The following is a 26,722-nucleotide window of genomic DNA, read 5'->3' as shown; positions in this document are numbered from 1 at the left end:
GGCAGTGCCCTGAAAGCTTTGAAACGTGGGTTTCATTTAAAGTGGCCAAAAACTCTATTCAAGTGATGCATTTCCAGCAAAGTTTGTGGGTCCCAATGAACTGGGCAGAAATTGCTGGCAGGATGCTTGCTCTGGTGCAGGTTTAGTTAAATCCCTGAAGTCAATTCCTCAAGGAAGAGGAAATTGCCCTTTTCATTGCAGCGGCTGCAGCCAGGCTGTGCATGAGGTGTAGGAGGTTTTACAGGCGTGTGGCCAGCAGAAGGTGGCCTTAACTTTGAGGGTAAAGGCTCATGGATGTTCCTGAGGAGGTGCTGGGTAATCTGGGAGATGCAATGCCCAGTGCTGGGGTAGGCAAGAAACCAGCTAATGTGATGAAAGGTCACTGGGTGAGGATCCAGGGAAGTGGATGAGCTTTAAGGTCCCTTCCAACTCAAACCACTCTGGGATTCTATGATTCTAAACTCCAAACACCTACTTTCATGTCTGGGTGCACCCAGCGCCATTTGCTCAGCCTAAACCCACCCACTTCCATGGAGCTGTGGAAGCTCAGAGGGAATCTGAGCTGGATTAGCCCCTGCTTTGGGGAAGAAACTGAAGGAAGTGCCTGTCTCAAACTGAAACCTTCCCTGAGGGAGGGAGCCTGTTATGCAGAAAAAATAACACACTTAATAAAAAGAAACACCCAAGTTAGTTGTTTTATAGCTGTATTTTGGAGCATAGTTAAATCCTCTTTGAAATCATCTCTGGTGTTAGGGAACAGGACCATGCATTATTTAACTTCTGTTGCTGTAACACGATTTAGGAGGAAGGGAGGAAAGTCAGGACCCGCTTCACAACACCGAAGGGAGCTGGGCTGGGGCTGCTGATCCCAGCACTGTCCCGTAAGCCCTGGCTGGGAGGTGTGGATCAGACCCGTCTGATGCAGGAAAACCCCTGTGCCACAGCAGGTTGGGGTCCCAGAGGACGAGGAGATGTGACCCCACACGGGAACCTGCTCAAGGACCCCAAAGCCTCCTCGCAGGGAGTGCAGCAACACCTCTGTGCAAAAGACTGCTTCGTGGGGGAACCAAATGGGGGAATCAGCCTGGCTGCTGCGACAGCACAGACTGGTGCAAATAAACCTCTTGTCTGGAGAGCTGAGGATAAATCCCTCCCTGCTGCCACCAGAGAGCTGCTACGCAAGAGCCAACCATGTGCACAAGGAGCCCTTGATCCTGGTGCCTTGCAAGCCTTTGGCCAGCTCAAGGTTTGTTCCTTTATTCCAGCCCTGGACCGAGTGCTGCTCCTGTGAGAACCCTTCGGTGTAGCCACAAGCAGGACAGAGCGCAGCAGCTCAGCACCACAACGTGCAGCTCCAAGTCCATCAGTGCAGCGGCAGTGCTGGGGCTCAGGAGGCGCCCAGCGGGGCTCCTGGTGCTGCTGGCTGGGAGATGCTCCTGTGGTACCCCCATGCCAGTGCAACCAGGCCCCACCTCCCCTGGGAAACACACCCCCAGGATCCACCCAGCAGCTCTATGGGGTGTATCCTACATACATCAGCCCATCCTGCTGCAAAAAGCCTTCCCAAGGCAGTTGCCATCACAGCACACAGCCCTCCCTGAGCGCTCTCTCCGTGTCCAAGACCCAACACCACTCCAGAGCCGAGCTGTGCCTGACCCTTTGGGACTGTGCTGTTCTTTGTAGTGGGACTTGTTTCCCGTTTCTGTTTTGATATTCCAATTTCCCTTTCACACCCTGGGGAGCTGGTGAGCTTCCTACTGTCCAGGTACCCTCAAAACCTCACGTACAGGTCGCAGGGTTGATCTCGCCCAGGATGAGCCATGCCAACGTTTGCCCTCTCCAGAGGAGAAGAGGCAGGAAGCTGGTCACCTGCTGTAGCCTTCCCAGCAAGGAGACCCTGGATCTCCTGCTGCTCCCCAGCTCAGGCAGAATGAAGCAGTCTTTTGTCCCTCTTTTAGTATCTGGGCATTTCCTGGTTTCCCAGACTTCCAGAGCCACAAACTGGACCAAAGAGACAAGTCAACACTCTTCTGCTCTCTGCTGCACATCCTGGTTGAAACAGCCATGAGGATGGAGCTTTGGTCCAGCTGGAGCCTGAAGCAAGATGTCCAGAAGCCAGTTTGGTGCTGGCCTTACTGGAGAGGAGGTGTCTTGTTCTGGCACCATGGAATTTGGATCGAAAACTAAAACTATACATAAATCAAGCTCAGGGTTTCTTGAGGACTCCAAGTTCATCGCCTCTCCCAGCCCAGGAGTCAGTCGATGGGGAAGCAGGCGGCTGGGATGGGAGCTCTGCGGAAGAGCAGGCTGGAGCCACGGAACAGCTGCCCCTGGGGAGGAGGAGGAAGAGGAGGAGAAGAAGAGAAAGTGCAGGGTCAGGGCAGCCACACTGGGACCTGGCCAGAGAACTGCAGCTGGTTAAGCAGGACCGACTCGTGCCCACTGCAAGGCCTGAGCACCCTGGGGTGCTACAGAGGAGAAAGTGGGGTTTCAGCCCCATGGATGCTGGAGTTGGGCCTTTCCCCTATGGATAAAGGATAGAGAGGGGCAGAGCCACCTTCCTTTGCTGCGTGCAATGCACTGGCTAAAAGGCTCCAGGCTGCAAGCTCAGGGCATGTACCAGGCAGAGCTGTACTGCCACGCTGCGTACCAGTGCCACAGCTGGAGGGTGGAAACAGGTTACAGCACATGAAGGATGTGGTTCAGGAACCTCAGGAAGGAGCACTGGGAGCCCCAAGCCCTGCTTGTGCCCCTCACCTGAGCACTGAGATACCTCCAGCAGTGGATCCAGGATGTGAATGCAGGAGCATAGGGAGGGAGGCCGGCACGCAACCTGCATGGCAACAAGAAATAGCTGAGATGGTCTGTGGAGGTGTCGCATTATCCAACAGGTAACACAAGAGGAACAGTCAGTGTAAGTGAGGACACAGAAACAGTGTCTGCAGTGGGCTGAAGGCCAAATGACCAGCTCATTATTTACAATGCAACAGATCATGCAATTTAATTACCCCTGGAGTGTACAAACAAGGAGTGTTACCTGGATGCGTAACCTTCAAGAACCAGCAGACACTGGGAAAACACCACACCAGCACCTTGGATCCAGTCCCCTTCCCACAAGCATGAAGGCAGATGTCTTGCAGCAGTGGGATTGGGAAAGCCAGCTTGTTCCTGCTCCTGTCTGCACCCATTGCTGTGCCCAGCTTTGCTTTCCCTTGTGCTGCTCCCCACCACAGTCCCTTTGATCCCTCCTGCCGCTGGTCTAGTTCAGACTGGACCACACCACCATGACTCTCTCTATTTCTCTCCCCTTGAGCTTTTGTGCTGCTCTTGTCCGTGTCCTCTGATCTAAAATTATAAGCAACCTGGGACAGGAAAGGAGATGGCTCTGCGAGGTGCCATCACGTTTATGGCTCTGTATGAAAGCTTTACGATCGTTAGCAGAGGATTCAGCCAACAAGGGGCTGGACGAAAGGAAGGGAAAGCCTTAGATCTCAGTTTGATGGACATACCCACAGTTGTTCACTGCCATGAGATCTCCCACAAGAAGGAATGGGTATGTCAGCATGCTCACAGCGATCTGAAAGCACAGAAAACCAGTAGCCTCTCTAATGTTCACCGTGTCAGAAAAGCTGTTCCCAGCTTTGGCATGTTAGCAAAGTTATCTTCATTTGGATATCAAAGACAGACCAGCCTTTGCCCCAGACCATGAGCTCTCACCCCACAGATGGCAGGAAGAGGAGAAATGACACAGCAGTTGCCTACATACCCCTATCACGAACTTGGTGTAGCTCCGGATCACCGATGCCTGGCTGAACTGCAAAGAGAAACCAAAGGGATTGTGGAGGAGGTGGGTGACACCAGGCTGTCACTGTCGTTAGGTGACATCCCTCTGAGCCTCCAACAAAGGGCATGGGGCAGGGTAACAAGGTGGAAAGCCACAGTAACCACACTACACCCCAGCTGGGAATCAGGGAAGACGTTTGCTATCAAAGCTGATTCCCCCTAAAGTGCATCTGAAACAGCCCTGAGCAGACGCAGCACCTCAGCACTTTCACAGGGCTTCATTCAAAGCCCACTGCCTGTATTAAGTGACCCCCCACTTCCCGTTAACTCCTTCCAACTGCAGGAGTTTGCTATGGGCACCCCAACCCCTCCACAGGGCACTTGCACTTACGTTATCATCCACAGCATAGGTGTTGATGAAGTGAGCCAGGAGGCTGCAGCACCAGAGGAAGATGACATCCCCCAGGATGTGAGGGACTAAACCGCTACAAGGGTGAAAAGAAGCGGGTGAGGTGCAGAAGGGTCCAAGTGCTGCCTTCTGAGGTGCTCAGCCCTCCCTCCACCAGCACAGAGGAATCCCACTCCCCCAAAATGCAACTTTACTTTGAGGGAAGGGAAAGGGAGAAGGGAAGAGCCCTCCCAGCCTTCAAACGTGGTCCTACACGTGCTGCAGCTGCTCCAGCCAGGGGATGCTCTGGAGGAGGAAGTTTGGGATCTGTCATTCAGGCACAACTCAGCCAAGTCCCCTTTTTCTACCCCAAATCCCTCCTTGGCCAACTCCTGCTCTGAAACCCGAGTGAGGCACAGATGAAGTGGATCTATTAAGCTTGTTTTACAGATGCTCCTCTGGATGCAGAATGAGAAGTTCATCTCTGTGGACTCTTCCTCCTTTTAAAAATTAAAATGAGGGGGGTTGTTCCTGCAGAACCCACCACTGCAAAGTGGGACTAACGGGGGGCAGCACTCCAGTCCCTCTGATGGCCCCTGGGAGCATGGCTGCTTTGGTTTGTGCCTCTCATCCACACAGAGACCACAGCTCCTGCAGGAAATGCCACTAAAACATTAACAGAACGGTTCAGAGGGTTTCTCCAGGCCAGCCCTTCTCCAGCATCTGCTGCACCACTGCAGGCATCGAGCACAGGGCCTCCTGCTTTGGCTCTGTGGCTGTTCCACTGCAAAAGGATCCAGGTGTGGGTTAAAGCTGTGTTTCACCAGCAGATGTGTTCAGACAGTCCTGAAAATGCCACCAGGTTCTGTTGAGCCACCTGAGTGCTTGCTGGGCTGGGAAGAGCCACCTCTAAGCACACAAGTCCGAGTCATTCCTTTCTTCCCAAACACGGTGCTGCCCATTTGGAGCAGGGACTAGTTTTGTTTCCTGCTGCAGCAGCAGCACAGTTGGGACTGCTCGCTCTGCTCCAGCCTGCTGCTTGCTTGGTGTTGGGCTTTATGCTTTTTGGAGACAAGCTGTATATTGTCAAGGCCCCAGCAGCTCTGGAGATGCAGTGCAGGCCTCAGGCTGGGCACAGAGAAGTCTTTAATAGAAGAGCTGCTGGCTTTGAAGATGTGATAGGTGAGAGCAGCAGGCAGGACAAGGAAATCAAAGCTCTCTGGTCCCAAGGAGATGGTCTGCTTTGTGTTTATCGTTCAGCCTTTAGGGAAAAAAAATCCTTTCTCTAACTCAAAGTCAGGTCTGAAGCAGACTCCTGAGCTGTTGCAGATGTAACAGGGGCTTAATAAAGTCCAGAAACAGAGGCTGGGCCATGGCAGCCATGTAAGGAAAACTTCACCCATCTGTTCACAGAGAATCACGTCTTTTGTTCCATGTGCAATAAGGATCCATCCCTCTTTCTCTTCCATCATCCAAGTAACAATGGATGCTGGGCCCAAGCTTCTGGGATGACTGGAGACCAGGGCTCTGAGAGCTGCAGAAAGGGGCTTAAAAACCCAAATTCATTTGTGCTACATCTCAAGCCTGGTGAGATATCCAAGGAGATCTGGACTAGGAATATTTGTAAGAGAGAAGTTATTAAAAGCTAGAACAGGAGCAGGCAGATGAGGAAGGCTGTGTGGTGTATAGTGATGTGACCCAGTGCCAGGGAGCTGGGACAAGCCATCTTCAAGCTGACCATGCACAGCAGTTTTGGAGCCCAGGGAACATCCTTCCAGCCTGCTGGCAGGCAGGAGACTGCTGCAGATATGAGGGGAAGGAGATACATTCATCCCCTGAAACTGTTTATCTCTAGCCAGGCACACATCCAGAGTATGCCACTGCTGGTGCTGCACAGAGGTTGTAAGGCCACCAGAAACAAGTGATCTTAAGGGAGCAATGATTTTTAAGGGAGAGGATGTGTTTGGATTGCACTGGGAGGGCTGGGAGCAGGAAAGCAGCAGTTTGGTCCTACAGATGCAGTTTGTGCTCCCTTCCCAGCAGTGGGATTTCCTAGCGGGGTAGTAGAGCACATATAACTTCAGAGCCCTCCTGAGACATTTTGGGTTGTGTTAAAGCCTTTCCTGTGAACTATTAAGTTTAATAAGGCTCCCAACAGTGTTTATTTTATGTGGATGGAAGGGAATGCGGTGGCTCCTTTCACGTTTATTCCTCAGGAGGTGGAGGGGAAGGAGGATTACAGCCTGCTCTGGCCATGCCCCACACACAGGGAACATCCCAGAGGAACCTGTATTTAATGGAGATCTGGGGCTGCACAGCTCAGCAGAGAAGCTGTGGGCTGCAAAAGGAGGATGTAGTGACACTCAAACTGATGGGAGCTCTGCAGACCTCGCGCCCCTTCCCCTTGAGGATAAGGGGATCATAGGTGATACCCCCTACGATTGCTTGCCTCTCCCTGATGCATTCATGTTTCATCTGGAGGCCCAGATTTTGTGATTGCAGAGCCAAAGGCATGAGGCCTGAAATCCCCTCCTGAAATGTCAGAGCTGCCTTTACTATTGTTGACATACTAAAGTGAGTTATCTCCCCCCAGGGAGCAGAGGCAGCAGGTGGTTCTGCTTTTATATAGATGGGGAAAAAAAGGCAAAAAGCATTAAATAAGGGTTCAAGCAAAAAGGTGTCCAGAAGAATTCCACTTCAGTGATGCCAACAATTCACCACCACACTTCATAAGCAGTTGGAAGCACCTTTCAGCTCCTTCTGGTCCAGACAGCAATGCCACTGAGCTGGGCAGCATCATGCTCCTGCTGTAGAGGTAACCAGGCTCATTACAAGCACCCACGGTGCTCCTCAAGGAATGTGCTTCTTACCCAGCCCCTGGCTTTTATTTCAACAAGGGGTCTCATTGTTGCACTTGATCTTGGTGCCTGTTGCACAAACTAATGCTTTAAATGGCCCTTCGCTGAAACATAAAGAAGCATCAAGGGAAAAAGAGAAAGGTAGGAAAAAAATACTGGGTTTCTCTGGGCTCTGAAGGTTTGAGTGAAGATAAGATGTGGGGCAAACTTAATGGTCAAGCTGGAACGCTGTCAAAGTCACAGATTTAATCTGTGCTCATGGGAGTGATGAGAACCCCAGAGTCAGGCAAGGTTCTGGAGCTCAGCACCACTCTGAGGTTGGTAGAGCCACCGGTGCCTCTGGACTACAGGAGAAGGTACTGAAACAACAACTCACGTACACAAAGAATCCCAGGATCCCTTCTTCCTTAAGTATCCTGCCAATGGCACCGAACACACCACTGCAAAGGAAGGAAAAGAGCTGTAAGTGTCAGGGGTTGCTCCATCTGTGTCCTCTGCAGCTTCACGTGCCTTCTGCAGCCACCAGCCACAGCAGTGTCACCCCAGCCATGGTGCCAGCACTGCAGTGTGGCTCTGCAGCTCTGCTCTTGCTGCTTCTCCTCCAGCCATGAAGGAGGGTCAGGTCTGCCCAGGACAACACTCAACTTGCTGACAACCATTCAAATGCTGAAGCTAGAAGAGCTCTGCTTGGCTTCGCGTGAGTGGATGCATGTGCTGCAACCACAGCACATCACATGCTTTGATTTGGCTGATTCTTGGCCCAAGAACCCTGTGCTGTCCCTGGAAACTCAAGCTGGCTGTCATGGGTTAGCTGTGGTGGTGTCTAACATGCTTTCATGTGGCTGCACGTGTAGTTTTGCCGTGCAGAGAGGCAGGTATTACTGAAAAAGGTTTGGAAAATTCTTGCAGACCTGCAGCAATGTTTTGTGTTACCTACTCTGCCTCCCTGCTGGCTTCCCTTTCTGTTAACACCTGAAGCAAAAAGGCAGGAGACTCACTGTGTGATGAGAAAGGAGTGTTACAGCCACCAAAACCCCCATGGGCACAAGGCAGAACCAAGGCACGCTGGGGACAGAGCCCAGCCTTCCCCTGTCCCTTCACCCTGCAGTTACCCACCTTCTAAGCACAGCTCAGATTCACTTTCTGGTCTCCCAAACCTCCTGGGTTGCCACATCCCTCACTGCACGGAGCATCTGGCGCTGCTGACTCCCAGACTCATGCTTCTGTGTGCCCAAACCCTTCAGAGCTGCAGCCACTCACCTGTACTTGACTTCCCGGCCTATGAACTGGACCATGCAGCGCATAGAGATCACTAGGAGGAGAGAAACACAGGGCTGGCAAAGAAACAAATCCTGGTTGGGTTGCGATGGATGTGAAGGGAAATACAGCCTGACCCTTCTGCCCTCCCTCCCCTCAGGTTGTGTCACCTCCAGCTCCTCTCAGTGGTCCTCATTAGAAACTGGTGACCTCCCTGGCACTGTAGGTGATGGGAGGGATTTCTGGCCCTAACCCAAATGGGATCTATAGGATGAGCTCTTGGATGAATGAATGGAGCACCTCACTGCTCTGCTGGGTTAGCCCTTGAAGGCCAACCCAAGTGTCAGCCTCCCTAAGAGGCTCAGACCTGTACCTGCTCTGCGGTTTCATACAAAGCCATTTATGATAGAGAAGCACATGAAGTAATCAGGGTTTTGGGGTGATCCCCAGTCCAGAGAGAGCTGCCAGGCGGGGGGACAGGACTCACCGTGCAGCGGGTGTGAGACAACGCGGGACATGCACTGCATCATCATCTCATGGGAGGTCTGGGAAGAGACAAACCCACGCCACTATGAAAAGCTGCACTGCTCCACCTGCACAGACCAGGCCTTTCCCTCAGCACAGGGAAACCCATTTTGGGTCCCTTTGAAATCTGTTGTTCATGGTAGACCTCTATTCCTATGAAATAGGACACAGAGTGGCTACTAAATCCCACAGCCTTCTCACCCAGAGGTTCTCTCCAAGTAATTCCACCTGCAGCCCACAGTTTAAGCTTCCTCTGCTATCCAGGTACAACACTGTGACCTCCCTGATCACCCATGAAGATGCAATATCCCCTTCTCACCTCTTTCACCACTTTCCTAAGGGAGGTCTTCACATCATCCTTGTTAGAAACATGCTCCATGTCTTCCAGTGGAAAGGCCTGAGTGGAGAGAGAAGAAACATGGTCAAAACTGAAGGAGACACTGACCCACAAACCCTCAATGTCTGAGGACGAGAGGAAACCAAGAGCAGTTGTGCTCTAGATGGGAGGAGAAAAACAAGCAAGAGGGAACATAGGAGAAGGAAGGATGGGAAGTAAAACAGGTGAAGAGAGGTGTTGTTTGAATTAAACAGAAAGGAAGTTTGGGGGACAGGGGCACTGTTCTCCTGTCCTGGAGGAGTATTCTGAGCCCTTGGGACAGATTTGGGCCTTTTAGTCCTCCATATGCAGCCATGGCTGGGGCAGGAACATGCAGGCTCCCTGCAGTAGCACCAGCCACCCCAGCAAGCTGATTTATGGAGAGAGAAGCTGACCTTTACCTTCTTCACACTGCCCCTGGTGATGGTTGATAAAGTGCTTGAGATGAGGCGAGGAGTAAGACCACGGAAGAGGCCTCTCTTCCCATCCACTTCCACAATGTGTCTGGCTGGGTAAGAAAACACCAGGCTGCTGTCAGCTGGGAGCAGAGCGCCCCAAAGACCTCCAGCCAAAAGTACATTGCAGTGAGTTAGTGTAACAGTCCTAAACTTCATACAGGATGCAAAGAATCCTTAAGTATTCCCTGTCATCTATCTAATCTGGAAGGACAGCTCCAGTATTTTGGGCTACTTCTCATCTTTTGACTCTTCTGCTCACCTGGAAGGGCTACCAGGCGGGTCTGGACTGGAGTGGGGCAGGGAGGGATCATCTCATGTGTTGTGTGGTGTCACCTCCTCCCTCCTCCACCCTGTGGATTGACACGGATTTCACAAACCCACCTTCAGTTCCTGCCCCACCACCTTCTCCCAGGCAAACTTCCTCAGGTCTCCAGCCAAAACAACAGATCCCAACTTCCCCCTGACATAACAAGGTGGAACACAACCCGCTACATGCTTGTGAGTACTGCTTTTGCCCCCCATCCTCTGCTGCCCCAAGCTAAGATCTGCGCATCTCCATCACCCATCCATTTGGAAAATGCATATTCCAAAGGGCAGCATCAGAGTGCTTCCAGCCCGGGGTGTCCCAGGATGGGTTTGGGATCAGCCCAACCTGGCTTTCAGGACTGTGTGCTCCCTTTCCCCACAGCAAACCCACTGGGAAAGCAACCCCCGAGGTCACAGAGCATTCACCCGCCTCTCCCGTGCTGCTCCAGCCGCAAAGAGAGAAAAATAGTCACTATTTTTTCCTTCTAAACATATTACCTTCCCCTTTTCTTGGGATTTCTGTCCGTTTAGGGCTCCATCTACAACACAAACGAGCAGGGCAGGGGGGCGAGTTATTGCAGGGCTGTTTGGCAGCAAAGGCAGGCGCTTTGCTGTCTCTAACACACACCAAACCCTCCACCAACAAACCTGCCCCACCTAAACCCCCACCAGCCCCTCTGCTGAGGTGTAAACTCAGAGCAACATGCCACGGGAAGGGGATGAAGCACCAACACCGGGGCCACCATGTCCTTGTCCCCAACAACAGGCAGGTACATCTTTGCCTTACAACTAGTTGTTGGGGTTTATGCCTTGCTGCAGCCTCGGGATGATCCCAGTGGGGATGTGGGAGCGCTGCTGGGGGTCAGCAGCTCCCAGCCCTGGATATAGGCAGGACCTTGAGCTGGCAGCGAGGGATGTTCGCTCACCATAGGTGAAGAAGCCAGGCAGGTAAAGGACTTTCCTTCCCAGCACATTTCTTCCAATGGTTGGAGGTAGTGGCTCATGCCCGACCTGCAAGAGAAACCCTATGAGCAGGTTCCTGTCTGGCATTCCCAAAGCTCCTGAAGCCATGCGGCCTCAATCCCAGCATCTGTGAGCTGCCAAAGGGCCCCGTTCTCACTGTCACCCTCAGATAAATGGGGATCCCATGGCACTGGCAGTCCCTCTCCCATTGTAGAGCACACGGGGTCCTCAACCCTCCCATTCTGTGGGGGTCCCTATTACAGAAGGTCTCAGGACACCCTTTACACAGGCATTTCCCATCCCTCCTTACACAGGAGCCCCCAGTGCAGAGGGTATCCTCATCCCCCCCGTTTTTATAGGGATCCCCACTGGACACAGTGTCCCCATCCCACCATATGAGGGGGTCCCAACCCCCTGATATAAGGGTGTCCCCACCGTACAGGGCTCCCTATTCCCCATTATGGACGGGGTCGCCGTTGTAGCAGGTTATCCCATTAGCCAGGCTCCCCATTTCACAGCTGCCCTCATCTCCCGCTCACACAGAGACCCCCGTTACACAGGGGGACCCCATCCCCGGCTATAACGGGGGCCCCCCCATTATACAGGTGCCCCATTTCACAGGGGTCACCTATTATAAAGGCGGGGGGGGGGGGGTCTGTACATACAGTGTTCCCCAGCACACAGAGCTCTCTATAGGGGCACTATACAGGTTCCCACCTCCTCCCGATACGCTGGGGTCCCGATCCCCCGGTACAGACGGGTTCCCCCCCGGTGCCGCCCGCCCCCCGCGGCACCCCCGGACCTGCACGAGCAGCTTGACGTAGAGCAGCGGGTGGCTGGCGGCGGCGAGCCCCGCGCCCAGCGCCACGAACAGCCCCTCGCTCCCCTCGGGCCGCGCCTCGCCCGCAGCCCGCCCCGCGGGGCCGCCAGGGGGCGCCGGAGCCGCCGGGGGCAGCGGAGTGCCCACCGCCGCCATGGCCCCGCCTCCCGCCAGTGCGTCCTGCGTCACCGCGCCGGGCGCGGGGAGGGAACCATTGCGTGCAGGGGGGAGGGGGGCGCAGGGGGGAACCATTGCGGGGTGGCGGGGGGTCGGATGGAGGCGCAGGGGACATGGAATCATGGAATGAATCAGGCTGGGAGAGACCTTTAAGCTCATCCAGTCCAACCCTGCCCCAGCACTGCCAAGGCCAGCACTAACCCATGGCACTGAGGCCTCGGCTACACGGGGTGTGAACACTTGCAGGGACGGTGACTCCAGCACTGCCCTGGGCAGCCTGTTCCAATGCCTGAGCACCCTCTGGGGAAGGAATTGTTCCTCATCTCCATCTAAACCTCCCCTGGTGCAGCTTGAGGCCGTTTCCTCTTGTCCCATCCCTTGTTCCTTGGGAGCAGAGACCAGCCCCCTCCTGGCTCCATCCTCCTGTCAGGCAGTTGCAGAGAGCGATAAGGTCCCCCCTGAGCCTTCACTTCTCCAGACTAAACCCCCCCAGGTCCCTCAGCCGTTCCTCATCACACTTGTGCTCCAGGCCCTGCACCAGCTCCGGTGCCCTTCTCTGGCCCCGCTCCAGCACCTCAATGTCTCTCTTGCAGTGAGGGGCCCAGAACTGACACAGGATTCGAGGTGCAGCCTCACCAGTGCCCAGCACAGGGGGACAATCCCTGCCCTGGCCCTGCTGCCACACTGGTGCTGATACAGGTCATTGGCTGCCATTGGCTTCTTGGCTGCCTGGGCACAAGCCACTCGTCAGCACCCCCAGGTCCTTTTCCAGCCACTCTTCCCAAGCCTGGAGCGTTGCAGGGGGGTGTTGTGGCCCAAGTGCGGGACCCGGCACTTGGCCCTGTTGAACCTCATCCCATTGCCCTCTGCCTATGGATCAGCCTGTCCAGATCCCTCTGTGCCGCCTCCTGCCCTCCAGCAGATCAACACTCGCACCCAAGGGGTGCGGGGCAGCCCCTCCTAGTGAGGGGTACCCCAGTGTGGGACACAGCCCACCCCATTGCTGGGGGCTCCCTGCAGGCAGCCATCAGGCCTCCCGCCCTTGCCCCAGCCCCACTGCTGCTCTGGGCATGGTTCTGCACAAGGTGAGGTTCCCCCAAACTGAACAAATTCCCAGTGTTTTCTCAACGTTTCTCCTACTAGTAACGTGCTGTGCTTCCTCTTTCCTTTTCCTTTTGAGGCCAACGCCGAGACAAGCTCTCCCACTACAGAAAGAAGGGCAGCAGATGGTCTTTGCCTTGTGCAAATCCTCATCCCCAAACAACATCCAAGGTCCCAGAAACACCTCGAGTGAAGGAGGGACCATCAGCACCCACTCTGCAGCCCCTTGACACCCGCTCCCAGCCGGTGCAGGCAGTGCCATGGAGGGAGAGGCTGATAATCAACGGAGTGTGTTGAACCTGGTGGCTGTGTTTGAAGAGCGCTGGTAAGGAGGAGGGGTCCTGGGTGCTGTGGGTGCATTTGGGCTCTATGCAGCATGGATTTCGGATAGAAGGAACCCACCATAGAGGTGGTTTGGAGGCTGTGGAGGAGCTGACAAAGCAATTTGCTTCTCTTTAGCACTCAGGTCTGCCCCAGTGTCTTCCTTCTGTGCACAGAAGGCTGAAAACCTCAGTGGGATGTGGCTTTGCTGGAGGTCTCTGTGCCTGGCTCAGGGTTCCCTCTGTGCTCAACACCTTTGCATCAGCCTGGGTGGTGAATGCTTTTTCCCCCTGCTGCTGGGGAAAAAGGATTTGGGTTTGCAAATATATGGGCAAGGGTTTTCACTGAGAATTAACTGAGAGTCCGGGAGGATCCAAGCCTCAGGCACCAGCCTCAGACTATCCACTTGTTTGCAGCGATGTGGCTCCTTGGAAAGGGAAGAGAAAGCATCATGTTAAGGGGAAGAGCAAGTTTCTTTTGGGCTGCACGGGAGGCCCATAAAACAGCACCTTCACTTGGAGTGAGGCGAGTTGGGACCCTCAGACAGCGTGTCCCAGGGTTGGAGCGAGGGGATCTGCCTTGCCCCTGGTGTGGAAGTGATTCTGAGGCTTGGGGCGAGTCAGTGTTGTGGTCTGTGCCTCAGTTTCCCCACCTATTGAACCAGGATACCAAATCTTGCCTTTCCGTGTGTCCTCTCAGTGAGCCTCAGTGAGGCCGGGTGGTTGGGCCAATTGGTTCTGTGGTAGCGGTGGTCAGGCACAAGATTTCCTTCTGCTCCAGGAATGTCACCTACGTCTCTGCTGCTTTGTCCCCAGCTTTATGCTCTGGCTGGCTCCAGAGCAGTGGTTGTCCCTGTGGTCCCACAGGTGAAGTTTGCTCTGTGATGTTGCGGTGTTGGAACCATTTGTGGCATTTGATGTGCCTCCGTTTCACTGCTGCAGAGTGTTTGTTGTTCATCAGGAAGCGTGAGTTGGATTTAGAGGAAATTGAAGTAACTTTTGGCTTTCAGAGGAAGCTGGTGAACCTGGAAACAAGTTTTCTGGAACAGAAAATGGTTTAGCCCAGGTCAGCACAAATAGAAAGAGAGAAGTTCCCTGTTGGATCTCGGTGGTGGGTTTAGGCTGGCACAGTCTGGGAGGCACCAGGAGATGCAGCCTCCCTGCCATATGAAGGCTTATGCCATCCCCATGGACAGGAGAGGATGTGAGCATAGCTGTGGATGCATCACCAAGCTCACAGACATGTGCTGACCAGTGTGAGGATGGACCCATCATCCTCTTCAGAGGAGTGTCTGCCCCTCAAGTCATCTCCTGTCCTCAGCTTTGCAGTTTTATGTCCAGTTTCATCCCAGTTTTCCCCTCCTCCTCCTCCCACTCCTGTCTGCAGGGAATGTCTTTCTAGTTTCTGTCCAGAGCAGTTTGCCACAGGGACCAGCTCTCAGGTGACAGACAACTCACTGCCATGTTCACAGCCTGTGCCCTGTGTGGCTTCTCCCCCATGCCTGCTCTGGACCCGTTTTCCATGTCTTTGCCAGAAAGGGGAAGAGAAAACACCACCAAAGAACTACCCCTCTGCACAACCACCTACACGAGCCTCCTCTTGGCTCTTTGGCTTTTAAAGCCTCGTGCCTGAGGCTGCTGCTCCCCGCTTTGGCTCTGCGGTGGCAGCAGGCAGAGAGCCAGAGCTGTACCAGCACCGTGAAGGGCAGGGTTATCCTTTGGGAGACAAATGGCTGTGGGTGGGATAAACAGCAGAGTTGTGTTCTTCTAGAGCAGGGCCTGACCACATCAGCAGGAGGCACTGAGAGAAGAGAGGCTGGGTCCTTGGAGGATGTATGGGCTCTCAGACCCTGGTTTGGGGAGCAAAGCAGCATCAGCTGCTTTGTGTCTTATCACCTTCACTTGAGGATGGTGGCTTTAACCTGGGAGCTGGGTGGGTCACACCGTGGGGGAATGGGTGAGCTGATCATATCGATTCCACCATGGCAGGGCCTGGAGGGACAAGCAGGCTCCACACATCCAGCCCACTCCTGCAAGCAGCCGGTCGCAGCAGCTTCCAGCACCTCCGGCCAGCCAGAGCCTCTCCCGGATGGATGCCAGGCACCGAGCGGAGCAAGGGAACAAGCAGCAGCAGCAGGGGCGGCGCGGGCTCAGCTTCAAATGCCTCAGTTCCTTCCGGCACAAGATCACTGAGGACAACTGGAGGAGGCAGCAGGAGCCCGGGCTCGAGCCTGGCAGCAAGGTGAGCTCTGCAGTCAGGTTGGGTTGGGTTGGAGCTGAGGTCTCTGCAGGCCCTCAGCAGGTCCCTGCCTGCAAGGGCTGGTGTGTGGGGTGACAGAGAAGTGGCCCCTTCCCTGGTGCTTCAGGCACAAAGTCTCCATAGTCAGTTAGGTCCAAGGAGACCTTGTCTCTTCGAGCTCTGATATAACTGCACCATGGGGCTCAGATCACAGAATCCCAGCCTGGTTTGTGTTGGAAGGGACCTTCAAGCTCATCCAGTTCCAACCCCCTGCCACGGGCAGGGACACCTTCCACTAGAGCAGGTTGCTCCAAGCCCCTGTGTCCAACCTGGCCTTGAACACTGCCAGGGATGTGCAGGTGAGCCCAGCCAGGTCCATCTCAGGGCATCCCCAGGGCTGTGCTGCCCTTTGCTGGCTGCAGGCACGTGTCTGCAGGACTGTATTCAATTCCTAGGCGCGTCTGTAGACCATGGGGTTGATCCACCCCACACTTCCCCACTCCTCAGGATCACTAGTGCTGTATGGCTCCGGGAGAAACAGGCACAGAGAAGGGGGTGGCTCAGGAGGACATGAGCCAGGCTTCCCGACAGCCACCAGGCAGCTTTGATTTCACCCTTGTTTGCACTGCATGCTTTGTAGAGATCCTTCTCTTGGTAGGAAGGTCCAGTTTGCTGCTGGACTGTCGTCTCTGAACACTGGGAAATGGAGCTGAATCCTCTCAGGCTCGTGGAGGTTGTGTCTCTGCCCATGAGATTGAGCCTTTCTCCCCATGCAGGAACCAGAGGAGAAGAAGATCGCTCTGGAGCTGCTGGAGACAGAGCAGGCGTATGTCAACCGCCTTCACCTTCTCGACCAGGTGAGCTGGGAGCAGAGGGACCCACACCGGGAAGCAAAAGCCCTGCTCCCATCTGCCCCCCCAGCACAGCTCGGCCACCCCAAGCTGATAAACCAGTCAGGGCCAGGGCACGGCTCCATGCTCCCCACATTTCATGTACTCCTCAGCAGGGCTTGGACCCTATGGCAGTGCCCAGGCTCAGTTCAGGACGTGCACAGACCAGGTTACTGGAGATTTTGGAGAGAATAAAGCTGTGCAGATAGGAGCCATATTGGGCTCTTGGTCTTCATGACCAGAGAATGGGTCTGGCCCTCCATGGAGCACTTTTGCCCTGGCAAAGCTTTCCATTCCCCATGCTCTTGAGGCTTGGGATTTCCTTCCTGCACAGTGAGGCCCTTTCACTGGGTGATGTGCCAGTCTCAGAGAGAGATCCTCAAGCCTCTTCCTGACCCAATTCTTTCACCCCTTCTTTCTTCCAGATATTCTATACAGAGCTGATGAAAGAAGCCAAAAATGGGAAGACAGTCCCAGAGGAGGTGGTGAAAATGATCTTCTCCAACATCTCCTCCATCTACCAGTTCCACTCCAAGTTCTTCCTGCCAGAGCTGCAGAAGCGCATGGAGGATTGGTGAGCTGCACTCAGGGTACCTGCCTTGCTTTGCCAGAATGGGGGAGCAGGGAGGAATTTGGGTTTCCATCAGGACCAGAGCTCAGCCTGGTTTGCTCCAAACGTCTTTGTGCCCTAAAGCTCTTCCTTAAAACACTCCAGCCCAGATCAGGGTATTTCTGAAAAGGGGGGGGTGACATTTCAGGTGGTTTAAGCTGGCTGCAAGCTGCGGACAGTCCCATTCTGGAAAGCATGAAGTTGTTTGGGGACACAGCAGGTCACAGTGGTTAAAACCTCTGTCCTCCACCATGCACAAGCCACCCCTTTGCTTTGCCCCTCGCTGTCTGTCTGTCCCATTGCACTGATGTCCCTGGTTGCTTCCTGCAGGAGCTGCAACCCGCGGATCGGGGATGTGATCCAGAAGCTTGCACCATTCCTCAAGATGTATGGTGAATATGTCAAGAACTTTGACAAGGCCGTGGAGCTCATCACTGTCTGGTCAGAGAAATCACCACCCTTCCAGGAGCTCATTGCTGACATCCAGGTACTAGGTCACGGCAGCAACACTCCCCAAAATCTCCTTGCAGGGGAGAGCACTAGAGGGTAGGAGCTGCCTTGGTCACTGGTTCTGGTCACTGTTTCTCTCTCCATGCCTGGTGTCTCTCCCCAGAAGAGGAAGGTCTGTGCTAACCTAACGCTGCAGCACCACATGCTGGAACCTGTGCAGAGGATCCCACGCTACGAACTCCTCCTGAAGGATTATGTCCGAAAACTTCCTCCTGAGTCCCCAGACCGGGATGATGCAGAGAGTAAGGGCTCCCTCTGGCTCTTCCTGCTGTGGGGAGCAGCAGGGTGGGTTTGTAGGGGAATAACAACCCCTGATGTTGTTTGTGCGTGGGCATCAGGATGCCTGGATTCTCTTGATTAAACCTCTTGCCCTTGGATAAACCTGTCAGTCTGACCCTTTCCTAGCAGGGAGAGGGATGAATCTGCCCTTGCAGGGTCTGTGGAGGTCAGCGGGGAGGGTGGGGGGGTGGTTCAGGGTAAGGATGGTCCCTCCAGAGCATCCCCCCGGGAGACCCGCAGTGGCCAGAGGAGTTCTCAGACCCCTGCGGCCACCAGCAGTTCCCGGTCCTGCTGGGATGGAGTGACAAAGGAGCCGCTGGCTGTCCCCAGGGCCGTGCAGGCTGTGTCCAGGGGGGGGCAGCAGCCACCACACACGTGGTGGGAGGGAGAGACCATGGGCTTTTCTTTAACCTCCATCCTTTCTCTCCTTGTTACAGAGGCCCTGGAGATGATTTTTATGGTGGCCAAGCACTCAAACGCAGCTATCGCCGAGATGGTGAGTGCCTGTCGCAGCTGGAAGTGCTTTGCTGCTCATGGCACGGTGATTTGCCAGTTTCCTTTGTGGCCTTCATTGCTGTGCTGTGCCCTGAATGGGGCAGGAGCACTGTGGGTTCAGCAGAGGAGGTTAGACCCTGCTCTTGATGCCTGACCCCATCACCCTGACCCTGGAGAAGTCATATCTGCAACATCAGCCCTGATGTTCAAGACTGGGAGATGCTCTCCAAGATGGATCTGGGGTCAAAGAGCAGTGTCGCCCCTCACAGTGCTCACCTGCTGGCCTGGGGATGGAGAGGACCCAGGGGTGACAAGGTTGTGGCTGCTCAGCTCCCCACAGAACATGTCCTCTGCCTCCCCCAGAAACGGCTGCAGAACCTCTGGGTGGTCTATCAGCGCCTGGGCCTCGAAGATGACATTGTGGATCCCTCCAATGAGCTGATCAAGGAGGGGCCCATCCAGAAGATCTCCACCCGCAACAACAGCACATCGGAGAAGTACCTGTTCCTGGTGGGAGCCGGGATGCCCAGGGGAAGGGCAGGGAGCAGATAAGATGGGAATGGGGAGAGAGACAGCACCACCTCGCTGGGGTGTTGCTGGGTCATCTCACACAGAGGGGCTGAATTCAGAGCTGGGAGGTTTGACCTGGACAGGGCACCCAGCACAGGAGGTGATTGGGAACCTGTGGAGCCCCAGATGCTCCCAGAGCACTTCACCTTTGCAGGCTGGGAGAGGGCTGGGGCAGGAACAGTCACTTTTTGGGCTGGATTCTCCCCAAGGATCAGCTCAAGCCTCAGGGGGTGAAGGACTCTAGATCCCAGGGAAGCCCCCAGCTCTGAGCAGGCTGGTGCTGGGCTCCGACCAACCCTATTCCCCCTTCCTGCCCAGTTCAACAACATGCTGCTGTACTGCGTGCCCAGAGTCATCCAGGTGGGAGCTGAGTTCCAGGTCCACCTCCGCATCAACGTGGACAGCATGAAGGTCAGACAGCAGCTTGTCTTTGGGCTTCTCCCCAACCCTGAGCCCCACTCTGGGGTGGAATGTGGCTTTTGCTCTGTGCTTCCTCGGGAAGGAGGGAGGAGCTGGAGCCAGGGGCGGTTTTGTGGGTGAGGGCTGGTTGATATGCCCAGATCCTGTGAAAGAGCAGTGAAATCTGGTGCGCGCAGGATCTGAGGGGCTGAAGGGCTTGTCCCTGGGGAGGGAAGTCCCTGTCCCTCACATCCTGAGGAAGGTCTCTGTGTGCTGGAGGTGGGTTCAGCTGCTCCACATCCTTCCTCCGGTCTCTCCCAGGTGCGGGAGCTGAACGACACGCAGTTCCCAAACACATTCCTGGTCTCGGGAAAGCAGCGGACGCTGGAGCTGCAGGCCAGGTAAGGGGAAGGGTGATGGTCCTGCAGACCCTCAGGGAGGAGGGACAGTGGCTTATCCAGCTCCCTTTTTGTACCCAGGTCTGAGGAGGAGATGAACGCCTGGATGAAGGTACCACTGAGTGCTGGGTGAGGCGGCACATCTCACTCACGCTGGATGCCCTGTGTGGTGGGAATCCTCTCCGGCCACCCCTCCGTGCCCTCCTTCCCCTCTAGGCCTTCCAAGATGCCATTGACAGGAAGGAGAAGAGGAGTGAGACCTTTAAGACAGCAGTGCATGGGCTGGAGACGGGCACCCCTGCACTGAAGGTAACCCTCCTGCCTTCCCCATGCCTTGCCTCCAGCACCCACCTTGCTGTGCCTCAGTTTCCCTTCATAACAGAGCTGTGGGGAGGCTGCAGATGAGGAGAAGGGCTGAGGAGGGGAAGGGGTGAGAGCAGAGGGGCTGGAACCACCAGACCATGGCTCACCAGCCCCATTGATGCAGTCTCCCACCCCAGACAGAGGAGCTGGGCCGCCGTGCCCCGCAGTGGGTGCGGGACAACCTGGTGAGCATGTGCATGCGCTGCAGGGAGCCCTTCAACGCCATCGTGCGCCGCAGGCACCACTGTCGAGCTTGTGGATACGTGAGGCTCCCTGTCCCCCTGTCCTCCCTCCCTCCTGGCCTGCTCAGGTGGCTGCTGGGGCTGGAGCACACCTCTCCTGCACCTTATACCCTTTTCCCTGGGATCAGCACTGCTCCTGCCCCTCAGCTCCTCACGGAGCTGTCCCTGGGCTCCCCCAGTCTCACCAGTGTCCCTGCCTGATGGTTGCAGGTGGTGTGTGCTCGCTGCTCTGACTACAGGGCTGAGCTCCAGTACGATGGGAACCGCCTGAACCGCGTGTGCCAGGAGTGTTACATCTTCCTGATGGGCCACGTGGTGCTCGAGGACCGGGAGGAGAAGCACAAAGGCATCCTGGAGGTGAGCTCTGCCCCTCTGCCCCTCTTCCTCTGAGCTCTGCCACACACCCTGGTCCCTCAGAGCCACAGCCTGGCAGCCAGGACCACCCCTCACCTGGCCCTGGGTCGGAGGGAATTGTGCATCAGGCAGGGAATTCCCCAGGAAATGGCCATCACTCAGTGCCCTTTCTGCCTCCTGCGCTGGGTGTTCAGGGATATGTTTGGGGTTTTTTTGGCAGAAGGGAGCTGCAGAGGTCTCAGGCCGGAGTTTGCTCTGCAGTTCCCTGCAGCTGCTGGACAAGAACGGCAAAGGAGGCACCCGGGGCTGGTTCGTGATCCCGCAGGATGATCCCCTCGTGCTGTACATCTACGCAGCCCCACAGGTAAGACCAGGCTCAGCTCCACCTCCAAGGGCCATCCCGCTGTGCCCATCCGCTGCCTCCCACCATGTCTCTGCTCTTGGCAGGACGTCCGAGCCCACACGTCCATCCCGCTGCTGGGGTACACGGTGAAGGACCTGCCGCAGGAGAATTCCCGGCACCTTTTCCAGCTGGTGCAGTCCCGGCAGGTCCACACCTTCGTGGCTGACACCGAGGAGCTGAAGCGGCGCTGGATGAGTGTCATGGCACGCTGCGCCGCGGGGATCACACACCCCGAGGAGGAGGAGGAGGATGCAGAGTCCTGTGATGAAGCAGAATGAGGCCCAGCTCCAGGTGGGTCAAATCTCCCCGTGCCCACCCTGCTCATCCTGTCACCGGGCAGATCCCGACCTCTCTGCGTTTTGGTTTTCCAGCACAAAAAGGACAAGGTGGAGGCACGTTTGCCACCGCACGGACGAGCTGCATCCTCCTTTCCCTCACTCCGCACTGGACAGGGAGGATGGAGATACCCAGACCCGGTTTTGGGGAGCCTCAGCCCGCTCTGCCGCCGGCTGCCGCCCGAGGGCAGCAGCGCCTCAGCCTTCCTCCCCGGCTGAGGATGGTGCAGGGGGAAGCCCGGTTGTGTGAAAGCATCTGTGGAATTGAGACCGCTGCGATAAACCCGACCTGCAACCCCCGGTGCAGCCCAACGAGCCTTTTTGGGGGTGGATTTTCCAGAGTGTCCTGTGGGATTGTCACTGCGGCCACACAACGCCTCATCTGTGACCAGCCCTCGTCTGTCACCCTGCAGAGACCCAGCTTGTTCCTCACCCCTGCCTGGCCCAGGGGTGCTGGAGTTAGGATGTGCAGCTCCTGCCCTCAGAGTGCAGCAGTCCCACAGCCTGCAGTGCTGATCCAGCCTGTGCTCCTGCCCATCCCAGCCTTTCCCTGCGCCCCGTCCTGCCCACAAGCACCTTGCACCCTTGTGCCTCTCTCAGTCACACATTTCCTGGGGGGGGAAGCACTCTGAGGCTGATGCAGGGCAATGATGCTGGGGAGACATGGGGGACATCCCCCCTCCATCATCAATCAGCATAAGGAGCACCCGTGGTCATTCAGACAGTGCTGCAGGCTCCAGCCCCACATATTTTGTCTCCACATCTTTTTTAGCTTCCCCAAAGATGGTGCCCAGGTAGAAGTCACCACTTCTGAGCCTGCCAGGGGCTGAAATGGGGTGCAGGAGAACAGGGGTGCCCACTGTCCATGTCAGGCAGCAATTGCTGCCTGTGCCTGGGTCCCACAGCAACCTCAGGCAGAGCTTGGGGGTGTTGTGGGCTAAATAGATCCATGGGGAGCAGGAAGGGAAAGGAGTTGGGGCTGGATACTGCAAAGAGGGACAACAGTTGAGGAAAGGATGAGGAGCAAAGATGAACCACAGCCATTGCTGCTCTGTGGGGTGCTTTGGGGAGCATCATCCTCCTTCCTCAGGCTACTCAGCTCACCCCAGCAAAGGGCAAACCAACCATGGTGGCTTTATCTCCTCCGACTTGATACCATCAAGGAAGGGGAAGAGAAGCTTAATGGGAGGGAGAGCTCTGCCAAAGCAACTGCCCCTTGGGGTGCCACCCAGCACGGGGGTTTCCAGAGACACCCCAAAACCACCCTCACCTCCCACCACCACCTCATGTCATGGGAAGCCCCAGCTATCCCAGGAAAAGCCGTGGAGCGCAGGGTGCTGTGGGGGGAAGGACCCAGCAAGGGGATGCCCGTGGGGCTGGAAGGTTCTGCCTTGGTGTCACTTCTGGGGCAGGGAGGAGCAAAACAAGCCCTGAGCAGGGAGCAGGAGCTGCCTCAGCTTATGAATGGGCCTAAGAATAGATTTCCTGTTTACCCAGCGAGAAATCGCTCCTGGGGCAGAGGGCACCTGGGTGCTATTTTTACCAGTCCTGCCCGATGCACTCCCGGCCCCCAGCAGCCCTCGGGGGCCAACAGAGCATCCACAGAATCACAGAATCCCGGAGTGGTTTGGGTTGGAAGGGACCTTAAAGCTCATCCAGCTCCAACCCCCTGCCAGGGACAGGGACACCTTCCACTAGAGCAGGTTGCTCCAAGCCCCTGTGTCCAACCTGGCCTTGAACACTGCCAGGGATGGGGCATCCACGTGTGCCATAGGAAGGGGGCTGCCAGGGAAGAGGGGTGGCCAAGGGATGAAGAGGGTGATGGGATACAGGTTGCTCCCATGGCTTTGGCATCACCCCATTCCCAAAGAGGGCTGGCTGGGAGACAGCATCACTCAGCTGCCATGAGCATCCCAAAAGCGGCTCATGGGGAAGGGGAGTGATTCTTGCACCCAAGACATGGGCAAACACACGGATGGATTTTCTCTCCCTGTGCTTTCCCAGTCCCTCAGCAGTGTCACAGCGATGGTCAAGCGATGCTCAAGGTTTGGCCTCTCTCCTCCACATGCAGAAAGCGAAACCCTGCGGAGAAGTCTCTCAGTTTCCTATTCTTGAGAATGAGGAAGGCTCTGAGGCCATTTACGGGAACCCCCCCCCCCGCCGCAGCCCCCCCACTACCGCTTCTTGTAAGCACAGACCAAAATACATTGTGAAACCCACACGCCAGAGCTCAGCTGGGGCCAGGTCACCCCTCATTGAGGAAACCCGGCCTGCAGCGAGGGGAACGGCTGCCGGCGCAGAGCCTCCTCTGTCCTGTGCCCATCCCAAACCCCGGCCGAGTCCTGCACCTCCATCCATGCAGTGGGAAAGGGGATGCAGGGAGGTTCAAGGGCATGGAGTGTCCCCCTGCTCCCCAGGAAGGAGCTCAGCAGATCCCAGGGCTGGTTCCCTCATGTGCCCCGCGGGTGTTGGATCAGGACCATATGGAGAGTTGGAACTGGATGAGCTTTAAGGTCCCTTCCAACCCAAACCAGTCTGGGACTCTATGATATTCTCTTATTGATAGTTGCAGGTCTCTATAGGGGCTGTGCTCTGCTATGTGAGATGGGGTTCCCGCCCTATAGGGGCTGTTCTGTAGGGGACAGCATCGCTGGGCAGTATCTTCCTCCATAACGCCTGAAGTTGGGTTGTGTAGAGCTGGGCTCAGTAGGGGCAGCCCCCTGCAGCAGGGGCTCCTCTCCCAAACCTTGCTATATAGGTGCTGTACCATGCCCTGTAGAGCCTGTACTGTGCCCGGTAGGGGCTGTGCCATGTCCTATAGGTGCTGTGCCATGTCTTTTAGGTGCTGTACCATGCCCTATAGGGGCTGTACCATGCCCTATAGAGGCTGTACCCTGCCCTTTAGGTGCTGTACCATGCCCTATAGGGGATGTACCCTGCACTATAGGTGATGTACCGCGCCCTCTATAGGGACTGTACCATGCCCTATAGAGGCTATACCCTGTCCTATAGGTGCTGAGCCCCGTCGCGGCTCTGCTGGACGCTGCAGCCCCGGGGCCGTTCCGCACATGGCCCTCGCCGCAGCGGCGCTGGGGCTGCGCGGCCGGAGCTGCAGCAGCACCACGGGCTCCCCCCGCAGCCGCTGCAGCCCGCGGGGGCTTCCACCTCCCCCGCCGAGCGCTTGGAATAACGGATAATGCCGAGGCCGAAGGCAGCGGAGCCTGCCCTGGAGCATCATCGCTCCCCACCGCGCCGGGGCTGCGGAGACACGTGGGACCCTAAACCTCCCCTGAGCCTGGGGGCACCCCCTGGGCAGGGGGAGTTAAGGACAAGAGATGATGCTCAATGGTGCAAAATATCTGCGATGCCCCCCCATAGAAACCCAGCCCAGAGCATTATACAACCTCAGGGCTGGGGTACCCCCGTCCTGCTCTGCACCCCAACACCTCCCCTATGGAGCAATGAAAGCAGGAGGGGGACCCCGCATCCACCCAGCTGCACCCCCCTTTGCATCGCACTGGCAGGACCTCGCTGTGGGGTGTCCCCAGGCTCGGGGGGGCTGCAGCTTCCACCCCCTTTCCCCGCAGGCTGCTGCAAAGGGCGTTTGGTGCTATTGAGACCCAGGTCGTGCATCTCCCGTCTGGCGAGGCGGGAGGTGATTCCCGGTGGCGCAGGAATCTGCTGTTTGCGCCTGTGTCGGAGGCGGCCGGGGGGGAAGGAAAAGGGGGGGGCCTGGCAGTTGTTATTATTTGATTTTCTTTTCCTGCCTCCATCCAGGAATCTCTGCAATGTGCCGGCTGCTCCCCGCGCTGCCGTGAGTCACTGCTGCCGCTGGAACGTGACTCAATCCTGCTGCTCTCCCGGCAGGACATGACCAGACTGCCAAAGCCCGGGAGAAGCCCCAGCGCCGTCTCCTGCCCGCACCAAGGCGTGAGGATGCACCAAATCCCTCTGGAGAGCTCAGCCTCTCGATTCCCACAGGGCATATCACCCCATTGCCGTGGGGCAGAGCTCAGAACGGGCTCCTTTATTTATCCTCACATTATTTGTCCTCTGCTTTTGTTTTTTTCCCAGCCAGGAACGCCCTCCCCACACGCTCTGGCTCACCCAGCCGTGGGTCGCTCTGGGTACCTCCCCAGGGTTTTGCTGGTTCTCCTTCCAGACCAGGCTCTCTGTGAGCAGGGAAAGCTCCTGGCGCTGCTCCTGCCCCAGTTCCCGTGCCTCAGTTTCCTCATCCCTTGGGGATGTGGGAGCAGGACCGGGGTTACTTCAGGTTGTGTTTTGAGGTCGGTGAAGAGCAGCTGCGGGGGGGTATTATTAATATTAATAACCAGGCTGGGTCAGGGCTCAGGTGCTGGACGGGAGGGGATGTAAAGCAGCCCTGAGTCACAGGGCAGGAGCAGCCCTGCGCTGAGCCCTGACACACTCACTGCACCCCAGGCTACCCATCCCCTCATCCCACCAGGGTCTGGAGGATGCCAGGCATGAGCCCTCCTCATCCTCACGGATGGGGAAACAGGCTCCAGGGGTTGGGAGAGCAGCAGCCGTGGGGCAGAGTTGAGCACTGGGCTGCTCATCACACCCCAGGCCCTGCGTGGCCACAGCTGCCTCTGTGAGCAGTGATTGAGAGCCCAGCTCGGCTCCCTGCGAGCTTCTTAATTAAGAACTACATTTAATTAGCAGCGCCCCAGCTGTGACTCAGCTAATGGTCGTGATCCAAACAAGAGCCCGGCTTCAGCTCCAAACCCTCCCAAGCCGTGACCCCCCGGCTCCGCAGTGGGACCCCGTCACACCCCAGGCACAGCCCGGTGCCCCCCGCGGGTTTTGGGGTGAGTTTTCTCCTGTGCTGGTGGCAGGTTGGGGCTGGGACCGTCTCCACGCAGCACCTCACACACAGAGGGTGTCATCCCCACCCGGGGCAATTACCCATTGCCACACTGTGAATAATCATATTAATAACCCGTTTACTGGGCTATAAATAGCCTCGATAATAACAGCCTGGACTTTCCAGGAATAGAACATCAAAAATGCAGGGAAAGCCATTGCCCTCTGCCTGGGATGCAGTGGGGAAACTGAGGCACGGCTGGTTTCGGGCTCGACCCAGCCGTCTGCCAGGCAGCTGTGGAATTCGCTCCCGACTAAACCGTCATGTAAATGAGCCCTTATGTATATTTATAGGCGCCGTCCTGCCAGCTGGAATCTCATAGGGGAGAAAATAAACTGGGAAAGTGCCCGGAACAGGAGGGAGGGGCTTCATACCTCGGCTCCCAGCACTGGGTGCTCAGACCTGCACCCCGCGGTGC

General features: G+C 56.3%; 2 protein-coding genes across 4 annotated transcripts; one reads left to right on the top strand and one right to left on the bottom strand.

The window, feature by feature from the left end:
• Window positions 1-687: 687 nt before the first annotated feature.
• On the bottom strand, window positions 688-11,900 carry MTCH1 (mitochondrial carrier 1). Of its 2 annotated transcripts, XM_030473141.2 has the most exons (12): window positions 11,717-11,900; window positions 10,878-10,962; window positions 9,589-9,695; window positions 9,131-9,208; window positions 8,774-8,831; window positions 8,290-8,341; window positions 7,410-7,469; window positions 4,175-4,268; window positions 3,767-3,814; window positions 3,510-3,577; window positions 2,758-2,833; window positions 688-2,330 (listed from the first exon to the last, which is right to left on the bottom strand). In XM_030473141.2, the coding sequence occupies exons 1-12, from the start codon at window positions 11,888-11,890 to the stop codon at window positions 2,256-2,258; spliced, it is 975 nt and encodes a 324-aa protein (XP_030329001.1). In that variant the 5' UTR covers window positions 11,891-11,900; the 3' UTR covers window positions 688-2,255. The 2 variants fall into 2 exon arrangements, with proteins under 2 accessions (XP_030329001.1, XP_030329003.1); XM_030473143.1 differs by lacking the exons at window positions 3,510-3,577; window positions 10,878-10,962; window positions 11,717-11,900 and adding an exon at window positions 9,905-9,989.
• FGD2 (FYVE, RhoGEF and PH domain containing 2) lies at window positions 9,991-21,718 on the top strand. 2 transcript variants are annotated; one of them, XM_030473139.1, is made up of 18 exons: window positions 9,991-10,143; window positions 13,092-13,337; window positions 15,322-15,574; window positions 16,348-16,428; window positions 16,887-17,035; window positions 17,402-17,558; window positions 17,685-17,823; window positions 18,298-18,356; window positions 18,719-18,865; window positions 19,244-19,336; window positions 19,646-19,725; window positions 19,804-19,834; window positions 19,939-20,031; window positions 20,223-20,348; window positions 20,538-20,684; window positions 20,902-21,045; window positions 21,129-21,375; window positions 21,456-21,718. In XM_030473139.1, the coding sequence occupies exons 2-17, from the start codon at window positions 13,273-13,275 to the stop codon at window positions 21,360-21,362; spliced, it is 1,998 nt and encodes a 665-aa protein (XP_030328999.1). In that variant the 5' UTR covers window positions 9,991-10,143; window positions 13,092-13,272; the 3' UTR covers window positions 21,363-21,375; window positions 21,456-21,718. The 2 variants fall into 2 exon arrangements, with proteins under 2 accessions (XP_030328999.1, XP_030329000.1); XM_030473140.1 differs by lacking the exon at window positions 20,223-20,348.
• The last annotated feature ends 5,004 nt before the right edge of the window (window positions 21,719-26,722 follow it).

Source organism: Strigops habroptila, chromosome 18 (assembly GCF_004027225.2).
Source record: "Strigops habroptila isolate Jane chromosome 18, bStrHab1.2.pri, whole genome shotgun sequence".
NCBI lineage: Eukaryota > Metazoa > Chordata > Aves > Psittaciformes > Psittacidae > Strigops > Strigops habroptila.
The sequence above is the reverse complement of the archived record's forward strand: the minus strand, read 5'-3'. Positions and strand labels throughout refer to the sequence as shown.

Coding starts and splice junctions, on each gene's coding strand:
- FGD2 (XM_030473139.1), top strand. CDS start 13,273: ATGGAGGGAGAGGCTGATAATCAACGGAGTGTGTTGAACCTGGTGGCT. Junction 16,429..16,886: donor GCCTTCACCTTCTCGACCAG/GTGAGCTGGGAG, acceptor TCTTTCTTCCAG/ATATTCTATACAGAGCTGAT. Junction 19,726..19,803: donor ACGCTGGAGCTGCAGGCCAG/GTAAGGGGAAGG, acceptor TTTTGTACCCAG/GTCTGAGGAGGAGATGAACG.
- MTCH1 (XM_030473141.2), bottom strand. CDS start 11,890: ATGGCGGCGGTGGGCACTCCGCTGCCCCCGGCGGCTCCGGCGCCCCCT. Junction 8,342..8,773: donor TGTCTCACACCCGCTGCACG/GTGAGTCCTGTC, acceptor CTCTCCTCCTAG/TGATCTCTATGCGCTGCATG. Junction 3,815..4,174: donor CCTATGCTGTGGATGATAAC/GTAAGTGCAAGT, acceptor TTCTCTTTGCAG/TTCAGCCAGGCATCGGTGAT.